The sequence below is a fragment of the Camarhynchus parvulus genome, chromosome 3, assembly GCF_901933205.1.
Source record: "Camarhynchus parvulus chromosome 3, STF_HiC, whole genome shotgun sequence".
NCBI lineage: Eukaryota > Metazoa > Chordata > Aves > Passeriformes > Thraupidae > Camarhynchus > Camarhynchus parvulus.
The window spans coordinates 62,796,323-62,809,039 of NC_044573.1; the positions used below are offsets into that span (position 1 = coordinate 62,796,323).

Consider the following 12,717-nt stretch of genomic DNA (forward strand, 5'->3'; position numbering starts at 1 on the left):
TGGATTCATGTTCTCATTGAAGCTTAGGCTCTTACTCAAAGCGTAGTAAAGAGTAAATCAAATTATTAGTGTAAGCTCTGATGTTAAATGTTTTGAGGCTGTCCCCCATTATGATGACACTGGAATTGTTTAATGGAAGTTTGGCTTTGGATATCACTTTTGTTGTGCATGGCCGTTTAGTGAAAAGGAGGTCCTGCTACTGCAAAGAGGTTCCAGTCCTTGTTTTATTGCTCTTCAGTTTTTAATATTTATTCCTGAGAGATGAAAAAAAGCACCTTACCTTGTCCCACAGCTGAACTCTCTACAAATATCATGCTAGTATTTTGCACAGACCTGATTCAGCCATGCCTATATCTGTAGAAGGCAGTAACTACAAGCCAAAAGAAAACCTTTTACTAAAGACCAATTTAGTCCTCTATTTCAGCATCATGTCACTGTCTGTAGCAGAGATGTAAGTGTTTTGTGTTTAGTTGGCCATTTTATGCTGCATGCACACATCTATTACTGAGATTGTAGTATAGTTTACTTTGGATGAGCTGCTTTCTTTTTTCTATGTGGTGGAAATTTCGTGCTGCTTAAAGCATAAAATTTTATCGTTTCTCTGGAGTCCATATAGACTGGGGTCAAATTTTTTAATAGCACCCCACATGGGTGCTGTGTTTTGAATTTGGGACTAAAAGAGTATTGGTAACACAGTATGTTTCCACTGGCGCTATGCAAGCACCAGCTCAGCAACAGGGCTTTCTTTTTTATCAACATTAGCCATACCTAGGAATGTGCGAGAGGTTGGGAATGAAAATAGCTGGGACAACTGATCTGAACCGACCAGAGGAATGTTTTATACCATATAGCGTCCCACACTGAGTGGCTTGGAGGTTGGTCTTGCAGGTCTCATTGGTCAAAGACTGGCCAGGCACGAGTGGCAAGGGAGTGAGAAGCCAAGTGGGTGCTTAGTTGCTGACAGGTGTCAACACACCACAGACTGTTACAGCTGCTGTGTTCAAGAGTAGTATCTTGCATCTTTCACCACCAGCTGAGCATTAGCAGATATGCCTGAAGTGAGCACAGAGCATCAGAGTGGCTTTGGAAAGAACATATGAAAGTAAGGAAGAATAGAATATGGTTGTGTAGTGGAAACTGCAGAAAAATAGAAAAACATAATAAAGGTCCTGTTTGAGAGAAATGCGTTTGATATTGGGAAAAAGAGCAAAGAGCATACTCTTTTGTGTTCTTAAAAGGAACTCCTAGAAAATGTATTGAGGTGGTCATAAGCTATCCTCATAATACACATTTTTAGCAACTCAGAGTAAATAATGGACAGTTTATTATATTATTTTCAGGCAAAAAAATGTAGAGAGACAACATAAAAATTAGCAAGGTTTATTGACTAGCTGATTTATATCCCACAAAGTGCAACAAAGGACCTTTTGTTGTGTCATAATTAAAGAAGTCATTATGATTCCACATAGCAAAACTAAGGAGATAGCCCATGGAACAAAATACTAGTTAGAATGCTTTCTTTTAGATTAGGGATTTCTGCAGTGAAGCATTAGTTATGAAATTGTAGTTGAAGGGGTAGAATCCAGGGAGCACTTTTCAAGAAAAATGGATAGGGCAGGAAATGAATTCAGAACAAAATTACTTATTCCTAGCATATTTTCACAACTATGATATGTATTTTGATATTTCTGATTTTCTTTGAAGCTACTCTTCTATAAAGGACTGCCTTCAGATAAACTTTTATTTTATATGCATTGCAGTTTGTTCCTGGGTGTGTGGTATATCTTACTAGTAGCGATCACAGAATTGCATAATACAAATTGAAAGGGAGATGGAAGATTGCGTAGTACAACTGCTCTGCTCAAAGTAGGTTCAACTATAGAGCATTACTCAGGGCTATGTCCAGTCTGGTTTAGAGTATTGTCAAGGCTAGTAATCCTGTAACATCTTTGGGCAATTTGTTACACTGTTTTACTGCCGTCACAATATATTAAAATGGAATTTCCTGTCTTTCAATTCATATCCTTTGCATCTAGTCCTTTCACTGGGTATCAATGAGAAGAGTCTGACTCAATTTTCAAACCTTCCTGTTAGATATTTATACACATTGACAGGATCTCCCCTGAGGATCCTCTGGGCTGAGCAGTCATAGCTCTCTCAGCTTTTCCCTATGTCAGATGGCCCAAGCCTTAATCGTCCTCTTGGCCTTTTGTTGGACCTGCTCCAGTGCATCCATGTCATGCTGTTACTGGGGAGCTCAGAACTAGATCCAGCACTCCAGGTATGACTTCACCAGAACCAGTAGTGGGGCAGGGTCACCTCCCTCCAGCAACTTTTGGCAGCACTCTTCATTACACAGCCCAGGATGTTGTTTGCCCTCAAGGGCATGTTTCTGGCTCATGTTCAAACCATTGACCATCAGGGCCCCCAGGTCCTTGTCTGCAAAGCTGCTTTATGACTGATTGTCCCCAGCCTGTACTGTTGCATTGGGCTCTTACCAGGTCCAAGAACTTCATCAAAGTGTATCTTCCAATTTTCGGCAGTATTTAGGTTCGGAGTTTTTCTAAAGAAAATTTAAAAACATATCTCAAAAATATATTCTTTAATAATATTGTATTATATCTGTAAAGGTTTTATACATTCTCATAAGCATGTACTTCTTATAGATGAGATATTGAGATGGGGAGTCTAATCCAATTCTTATGTTCCAAAAACAAACAAAAAAGACAAACAACTCCATAGCTGTATTCAAGCACGGTTACAAATATACTTACTATAAAATGTGGGTTGTTTTTTTTTTTAAATTGGAAACTTTATACATTTATGAGTTTGGAAGGTAATTAATGGAATATCACAATTAACCAAATAACCTGTACTTCAGTTGTTGCATTTGAAAATGTCTTTTTCTATGTTGGTGAAAATTTCATTTGAATGCCCAAGCAGCAGCTGCTTACACTAGATCTTGTATATTTCATCATTTATTCTACCACTATTCCATCTACCTAATTTTATTTGCTTATGGTTGGTTGTTCCTGTTGTTTTTTTTTTTTTCACTCTGTCTTGCCTACCAGAGGTGATGATGTTATAAAGCATTCTCAGCTACTAGTCGTCTCGCAAGTGGTTTTTAACTGCTGGTCTTTGCCATTTATTGTACTTCACAGAAAAAAATATCCATCTTCATAATGGTTTCAGTGCTCTTTTCTAATTTTTTTTCTTCTAAATAATAATAAAAATTATAGTTGAACTGTCATTTCTTCTTCTGTGATTTAGAAAAGTACTGAGAACAAATTGATGTTGCAAAACAGTTAATGTAAAACAAATAAAGCTGAAGAGTACTGAAACTGAACAGATCAAGTTGTTTAAAAAACAACAGAAAAAAACCTGAGACATATTCTCATCTTGGCTGTTTAATCCTTGGCCACAACAATGTAAATTTGCAGGTGTTAAATTATTGAGAGAACGGCTTATGAATTTTTGCTATTGTCAGTAGAAACATATTAGGAATTACATGGAAGAAAATAAGCTTTGACTAACAGACTATGAATTTAAAACAGTATATTTTCTAGTTCATATAAAATCTTATGTGAATGCAAAATATAATGCTGATCAATCTTAATTTATGTTGCATTTTATGACTGTGTTAAAACAGGAAATAAAACCAGTAACAAGAATGTTTAGTTACATTGTTTTCCTTGAACTGGAAGCCCTCAATGAAATTATTCTGTTGTGGTCTTAGAGTGAATAGATTAGTTAAAACAAAAAGTAATGTGATTTGGACTGCTTTATTTCAGATTTATATGAAAATATATTAGAGTACTTACCCTGTTAATTTGCCCCAAAGTTATGAAAGAAAATTGTATATAATGTACTGTCTTGTGCACTTGTTATTATTCATTTCATTTATTATTTGTGTTTCTCTGAAAAAACCCAACCCAGCAGATTTGTTGGTTATGTTACATGATAAATCTTTTATTGCTTTTGAACTGCATTAAATGTGATTATACAGAAGGTCTTAAAAGCCTCTTTTCTAAATGAAAGATATTTTTTTTACCTCCCTTCCTTCCTCCCCCTTCAGACAACCTAATTCTGAGTTGCTTTGCCAGCCTATTATTGTATAATTTCCTTATAGTTCACATGGAATGTCTTACTAAGCGTGTATAATTTTTGTTACACTGTGATGTAAACTCAAAAGTGACTGAGCTGACCAGTAGGTATTTTCTCTGGTTGTTCAGTGCACACAAAAAAAACCTGTTGCGAACCATTCCCTGTTTGCTTAAGGTTGTGTCACTTGAGTGATTAAAAAGGATATTAAAGAGTGTTCCTGACCTGGTTGTGTGTGAGTTTTTTTCAGACACTTCAAGTGGGTTTTTTTGTTGTTTTTTCTCCTCTCCCTTTCCATTGCAAGATCTCATAAACATGTTTACCCTTGTCTTTCTGTGCATTACTGGAGTCCTGACTGGTGTGCTACCATTTCAATGTGTCCTTCTGCAGGCTGTTAAATGTGCTGTGCTGTGAGCTCAATACCCTTTTACTCTTGGAGACTCAGTATAAAGTGTCACAAGTTCTACTAACTGCTCAGGAGGAAAATGTCACAGAAACTTCAGAAGGACCAGGGTAAGTAGTGATTGATGTAAATGTTATTTTAACTATCAAACTCTTCTCCTGTGAACAAATAAATGAATGCCTTAGTAGCTTTAAACATACAAATGCTTTCACTTAAACTGGCTTCTAATGTCCATAAGTTTCCTTACGTGCAGGTTTGTCAGCAGTTTTAAATTATGAAAAGAATAATTGCCTTCTCCTTCTCCCATGTTAACCCCAAAAGTATAAAAAATAAAAAAATATTTTTTTTTACTTTTTAGTTGTATTACTCTTAAGTTGTTTCTAAAACAAAAAATGTTTAAAACTTGTGAATGTAAGTATGCCTTTTAATTTTATATATTTTTTAATGTTATGTATTTAATATAAAATCAGGGTATTGTTTTAATGTTCATGAATTACAGGCATCATCAGTACTTCAGGGTTTTTATGGGGGAGTATTTTTGTTGTTGTTGTTATTGTTTGGTTTCTAGCTTTGTCAACTCTCCAATAGCTTCTTTGTAGCTTAGTCAACTCCCCAGCTTCTGTGACTTTCCACTGCTGTCTTCTAAATAAAGTTGCTCAGCGCATCCTTTAAAAAGGAAAAAAAAAGTATTTTTGGGACACAAGTGGATAGTCATTTAGTTACTGATGTTTTTTCCTTTTTCATGGCATGCTGAGTTTTAAGTCTTTTCCTCTTACTGTTTGTTATATGGGACCATTACAGAATGTAAGTCAAACAGTATGGATGAAGATGATAGTTATTTACTATTTGAAGATGAAAGCTGCTATTTGCCTACTAAGGCAAATCTTTTATTAAGAAACTTGTTGAATAAAAACTGGATGTTACTGCTTTCAAAAATGTTGTACCTTTGGCTGCCCAGTGACTTCAGACAGCAAGTTGTCTCTGTTTCAAGTAGTGAATAACTGCTTATTTGTGACAGCAGAAATATACTGGTAGGCAAAATAAGGAGCAAATTTTTATGGTCCATTAACTGTCACTGCCAGAATTATATAATTTTTTATGTGACATAAGAAAATCTGTGAGATTTTCTACTCTTTTGGGTCCAGTAATTGCTCAAATTTTTCTAATCGGTAGTAGGTAGGGAAGCACACAGAACAATGCTTGGAGACATCTCAAAATACTAAATGTTTCTGTTTATTTATGCCTATTTGTATTCCAGGCTGTGTTTTAACTCTGGTATGTTTCTCAAAATATTCTTGCTTCTTTAAGTTTTCTGAATTGAATAGTCAGTAAATCAAAGGTTGTAATTTTTGAAGGTTTGTTGTGTTTTCTTTGGGGTTTTTTCCACAGAGTTTTTATAATTGATGGTCTGTCAGTGGAGAGAAACCATGTTCTTGTAAGGATAAATCTGATCGGAGGACCACAGGAAAGGATTTTGCCTTTGAGAGAATTAGATAAGGTTAGAATTTTAAGTTTATTAGTTTCTTTCTGTAACTTGTGCCTTCATTAACTGAACATTTTTGCTGATAATTTGGCATGTGAAAAATTATTTAACACCAGACCACCTTTAGCTTTATGAAATGTTAATATTTTAAAGTGATACACTGAGCAAATACATTGCTCCCGCTATCTGGGGATTGCCATGTACCTAGGACATACTGTGTTCAGATGACATATTTATTTTGCTCCATTTTAGTGTTACTTTTTAAGTGAATGCAATTTTTTGGTTTTTTTCCTTTTATATTTCTGTGTTTTCTTTACTAGCTTTCCATTTATCTTTGTATTATTTGATATTTTTTCCATTCTTGGGTTCTCATATGCAGTATCTAATACCTAGAGCTTTCATCAATGTTCTAACAAAGGAGTGTTTGTTAAGCAACTTCTTTAAATGTTCTACTTCTCACTGGCTGTCAGTCTCATAAAGATGAAATGCAGATTACTGTCAGCACAACAAAGACACCTAAATCAATGTATAAAGTTGGAAATGCAGTTTAGTAGGTTGTTGGGGTTTCTTCTTTGTATTTTTTATAAAACTTGCAATTTCCTTTGTGGCTGAAAAAAGGAACTGTAAAATCAAAACTGTCAGTGGTGTATACGCCATAAAAAACTTAAGAGTCTCAAAGCTTTTTGGATTTTCTATCCTTTTTTTTTTTTGGTGATAGCACATCTCATTGGAAATTTTAGTATCAAGCAATTTTGGTGCATAAGCTGTAATTCTGGGAACTGTACCTTTGTTAATCAAGAAAAAGCTATTAATGTTTCTGCTAAATTAATTTATTTCTGGTCCTGTTTCTAGGACAGTGGTCTATATCCTTGGCCAATGTTTTCATCATTCCCTGTGCCAAAGTGCTATTTTGCAGAAATTCCTAGGAAAGCTGAATTCAGACGAGGTACGTAGAAAGCATGCGAGCAGTGTAGATTTCATGCAAGTATCTCAGTCAATTTAAAAAATTTCTTTTTCCTTCCTCTCTGCACCCTGCTCCCCACCCTCACATCCCACTGATCATAATCTCATGAAATACGTAAGGTTATTTCAGTGCTGGCTGCAATTGTAGCTAAATAAGTTGGTTTGGTTTTGCTTGTCTGGCTTTGTGCAACTGTCAATCTGAAAAGCTGTTTGGTAATCTAATTCTTATGCACACTTCAAGATTAACCTCCTGGCTCATCTTTGGTGGGTGACTCATAAGGTACATTTATATTATCTCTCTAGTAACTGAAGCAAGACAGTTTGCTTAAACTGCAGAGTTCTTTGTACACTATTTTTGTGATTCACATCCCTGTGTTTACTGAGCTTGGTGGTGTGTGAAATAGACAGTGTTTAGGATAGTTGGTTTCCACATTGAACATCAATTTGGAATGTGAGCAGACTGAAGAATCCTTTGAAGAGCTACCTAGGCACAGCAGTTTAATTCACACAGAGAAACTCTTTTAAGGTTTTAGTTTGCATAGACAATGCAAAAGAATTAGGTGAATTGTTTGGTAAATAAATAATTCATTGTATTTATCCATGTTTACTATATCCCTGAGATGAACTTGTTAGAAATTATGAATTTCCTTAGCAGAGAAAGATTTACAGAAGTGACAGAAATTTTACATTAACTGTGGACTATAATATAGTCTGTTTGTATATATCTGGGGGGAAAAAAATTGAAAAGGTGATTTCCTGCTCTGACCAGAGGAAAGGCCATATAGTTATAAAAGAAGGGAGTTTTCTGTATCTTAGCTTTTGTAATACTCTTCCAGGCTTCCCAAGACAAGTTTCATAAGACAACAATCAGATAATGGTAAAGTGTGTGTCTTCAAGGAGGCAGTAGTGTCATTCTTGGGTTGGAAAAGCATATTGTATTGTTATCATTACTCTCAGAATGTGTTCAAAGGATCCCTTGGTTCTCTTGTTCAGAATAATTCCATTGCTCATCATTACCCAGTGGGCTAATGAAATAGATATTACAGTTATCACATTTGTGGATGACAGCCAACTAAGAAAACTTGGGTAAAACTTTGGCTAAAAGTAAATTTGCTGAAATGAAGTGTCAAAGGTTTTCAAATGAGTTTGAAAAATTGAAATCAAAGAAATGTTTTAATTTGGAATGGTATTTTTGATGTTAAGGGTAACTGAAGTAAAAGATTATATAACTGCAAAATGAACAGAATGTTTGGTAGTGGAATCAAAATATTTTGTGTTTGTTGTTTGAAAATAAAAGGGAAATAAACCATTGAAAGTGTTCTATTTCAGTACTAGGTTAAAAAAAACAAGCCACTCAATTGTGAATAAATGATTTGCCAGATTGAAGCTTTCAGGATGTGTAAGTTATTTTGAAAGAAAGCATTAGAATAAATAGATCAAAAATTAAAATAATGAAGTTCATAAGTTGCTATTGTAGTGCTTGCAAAAAAAGAAATCCAGAGCATGAATAGAAAATGGAGAATATCTGAACTGTATTTTTAAGCACTATGATATGGCAGTGATAGACAGTTTTCTTTCACAAGAGAGGTTAAAAATGCAATTACAAGATGGATCCATGAGTTACATTTATACAAGATCTTGCAACTTCTTTGTGTTGTGAATATTCAGAATTCATGTTGTGTGCTACTCAGATTGCTTGGAGTTTAGAAAAATACTTGTTGAATTTTCATTCTGCTTTAGTGCAAGGAGATGGACACGGTTCACACAGACTTTTGACTGACAAGAGTTCTGCAGCCATTGTGTGAGTGGGAATGCATGACTGCTTCATTGTATCTGTTGTCAAGGATTGAAGGGCAGTGCAATGTCTCTGGTTTCCTGAACCTGCCTGCGTTCAGATTTCATGCTATAGTGTTTCAATATGTAACCTGTGAGGTATCATTCTGGTGCTCTTATTTTGGTGTTTCTATGACATGAATAATTAAGACTGGTAGATTCTTAGTACTGTTAAAGAATGTATAGTTTCTTTGGCTGAAAAAGCTGTAACTGTAGGTTTTATTCTGTCTGTCCTGATCTCTTATTTGTGTCCTCTTTTATTGCTCAAGAAACATGGACATCTCAAGAGAAACTTACCTTTTCTTTGTGCTTTGAAAATTTATCCTATATCCATCACATAATTGTGATGGCAGATGTGAAAACATAACCTGAGTTGATATCTAGATGTATTTATATAATAGATGGAGATGGCTTGTGAATATTAAAAAAAAAAAAATATTTACAGATGTGCCTTGAATATGATACTGCTAATAGTTCTGTTTATAACCCTCCTTTCAGATAGAGTTGAATGACAGATGCTATAACAGAACATTTGGCAACTAGTGTGGCCAAACTGAGGTCAGGGAAAAGGAAGATTTCCAGATCTCTGGTTTTCCATTTCCAGATCTCTGGATTTAATTTATCCTGTATCTGGTATAATGGAAACCATGGATAAAACTGAAAGTAGCTTATGAGTGGTGATTAATTAAAAGGACTTGTTCACACTGAGATTTCCAGCATGAAAACCCAAGAAGTGGGTAGGGGTTTTATTCTATAAATTCTTTTGAAGAACAGTGCTAAATGTGCAACGCTGACACCTTAGGGTTCAGCTGTAATAAAAAGTAGAGCAGTGGTAAATGTGACAGTGTATGGAACAAGTTTCCCAGCACCAAGGCCTGAAGGTTGTATGTAACAGAACTCTTTTATTAACACTCTTGCTTTTATTCTGTGCTATTATTGTGATCCCAGACATTGACAAGTGCATATTTTGACTCACTGAATAAAAAAGGACTATTGTAATTTAGTAACTGCATTGACTTAGTGGAGTATCTCTTCCATTTCATGAGGATACCTTGAGTAAGCAGACTCACCCAAAAAATATGTTTGTATTTCAGGAAATCTTGCAGTGCATCAATGTTTACAAATATCTGTCCTGGCTTTACAGATGCTAGGTATTTGTTTGTGTGGTATATGAGTCTGCAGGAAAAAATTTATGGAAAAATAAATTTGGTTGATTTTATGTTAATATGCTCTAAAAATTTCAGCCAGTAGTTAGAGTTTGAAAAGTACTGGATAGCCATATATTAATATGATTCACTACGGTCAAAGATAATTTATAGTGAAACTTCAAATGATTTATGTGGATCATTATTTATATGTGAAAATTAATTATGCCATTTCTACTTGTTTACACTCCAGCAAGATACCCTGTTGCTTTTCTTGTTTATTTGTTCAATTATTATTTTATTAAGGTAATTTGAGGAAGAACTATTAAGTAATTTTCAAAGAGTGATATCATCCTTTTATATTCAGGAAACAATTGTGTAAAGATTTTTTTTAAACTTGTAATATTAACTATAGTTTCGATTATTAAAAGTTAAACTCTTTACAAGGCTATTAAACTGTAATATTCACTCTTCTATTTGTACAGAATATGTTTTTCTTTTCTAGTCCTAGCTCTGCAGTTATGGCAGTTGGTAATGGCTGTGGCTGAAGAATATTGTCTGTAAATGTCCTACAGTGATGCATTCACTGCTTAACATTTCCCTAAACTTGGGTACTCCACCATTCATTAATATTATTTTCTTCTGAAATCATACATTCCAGAATTGGTACCAAAAATCTGGTTATTTGTTATCAAAAGTATTTTGATAATTTATCTCAGCCACTGTTCTCTGAGTTCTTTGCTTTAAACTTCTAACTTGAATGGGAATATGCTGCCATGTTTACGGTTTGGTTTCATTGAGGGTTTCTTGTTTGTTTGTTTGTTTGTTTTGTTTGGTTTTGGTTTTTTAATCTGATTTAATTATCTTTTTTTGCACTACCTGGTATTAGCAGTGTTTCAGTTTTTTTAAAACTTTCTCTGTCAAAGAATCAGTAGTATTATCTTTTCTGTTATTCCTTATAATGTCACATAATTGCCTTAATCACCTACACTTCTTTGACTTGTACTCCTTTTTATATTTTCCATGATAGTCATGTACAAGTCTGTTGTCTTTTGCTTTTAAGTCCACTCAATTAAAAAAAGATGAAAGAGTAGTAAGGTCTATGAGAAATGCATATGAGCTTTCCTTAATTATATATCTCTATATGGATTTGTTTCTATGTACTAGCCAAATAAATTGTAGTCAGGTTATTAGTCTCTCAATTTAGATTTTGAATAAGATATGCATGGATTTACAGATCTTAGTTATTAATCACAGAAAAACACTTCTGCCACAAAGCACAGTCAGATGAGAAGGGGCTTGTTGCATTTCTTGTGTTTTATAAAACATTGATGAATTTTTCTGAGTCTTACTTTCTTTAGAAGATCTAAACAAGCTAGCTGAAGAATTATTTGAAGAAGTATAAAGCAGCATCTTTTAGAAAAGGGAGATCAATTTAAACTTGTTGTTATGATGTAGTGGTTCAGATTTCATACATGAGTGGAAGTGTAGCTTATTTATAGTGCAATTTCATAGCTTCATACACTAATAAATGTGGGGGTTTTTTTTTTTCTCATGGGATTACACAGAACCACCAGTGCTAGGACAAGGTAAGCACAAGTAACGGATGGGATGGCAAAATATAACCACATATGAAGAAGAGAGCAGAAGTGCAGCAGATTAATTAAATTGACATTAGTTTTCAATCATGTCCATATTTAAGAGCTTGCTAGCTTTTAAATGACTAAGACCTTCTCTCAGTAGGCCTTTGTCATTTAAAGGCCTAGAAGATCTAGAAGACCTTCATTCAGAAGGTCTAGTATTTTTTCAGGAAAAAAATCAAATTCAAGTCATTAATTTAGGATAACTTGTGAACTCATTTAGTGACAAACCAGAAAAGAGAAGAAATAAAAGCAGGACTTCTGTTTCTTGGTGTTGGTGTGTTTAGAACACCTCTAGTGGTAGTGGTAATGTGACAGCCTGCCCTCAGTAACACATAATATACATAGCCCAGAACTGTGTTGTTGCTTAAGTTTCAGCTACAGGGTAATACTGTTGGGCAAGTTGTAGTTGCCTACTAAATTGTGAAAGCAAGCTGGGGTTTTTTAGATATCATGAGTGTTTGGAAGCAATTGTCATTCCAAAAACCCCCCAAGGTTCTGTCTTTTTTTTTTTTTTGTACTGTGATGACCTGCTGGCAGAAGTGATAGTCCACATTTAATGACAAGTTAAGGGAAGCAATGGTTTACCTGGAAGAAAATAAGCTGCAGTGAGTTTCCACAGTATGATACCAGTTTCAGTTTGTAGTGGATATATTAAATACATGACTGCACCGCAGTATCTTGGTTGCATGGGTCTCTGGTACATTGACTGATTAAGTCTCAGCTTGTAGTCTCTGATACTTGTCTGCCAAACTGAATTACTACAAGTCCTTGAGGAAGTAAAATAACTATTTAACTTGTATCAAGGAGTGTTTCTTTGCAGTTCTAGGATTTTCTTCAATACTCAACTGTTTCAGAAATGACAAAAAAGGACAGAGAAAGAACTAGAAATCATATTGATAATACTGTAAGAGTTAAATCCTTCTTCACATTAAATTTTCATAAGTAAGCTGTTCTAAGCATCACTGCATGTTATTTGGGAAGATACTGAGGACTTATTTATTTGAGGATAACAAAGAAATTTCAGGTTAATTAATTTGGAGGCATTATTAATGATAATTAAGTTATTATAATAAGATTGTTTTGAAATGTTATGTATTGTATAATAAATTCCAGCGACAGGGATACAATCTACTAATTAGAAATCAT

The 12,717-nt window shown here is 34.4% G+C and overlaps 1 protein-coding gene across 4 annotated transcripts in view; it reads left to right on the plus strand.

Annotated features, from left to right (window-relative positions):
• The window catches only part of TBC1D32 (TBC1 domain family member 32), a 74,063-nt gene that overhangs the window by 35,694 nt on the left and 25,652 nt on the right, over nucleotides 1-12,717 (plus strand). For all 4 annotated transcript variants that reach the window (XM_030945868.1, XM_030945871.1, XM_030945869.1 and 1 more), the window contains 3 exons: nucleotides 4,492-4,614; nucleotides 5,894-6,002; nucleotides 6,840-6,933. In XM_030945868.1, coding sequence (XP_030801728.1) covers nucleotides 4,492-4,614; nucleotides 5,894-6,002; nucleotides 6,840-6,933 — 326 coding nt within the window. The remainder of the gene's footprint in view (nucleotides 1-4,491; nucleotides 4,615-5,893; nucleotides 6,003-6,839; nucleotides 6,934-12,717) is intronic.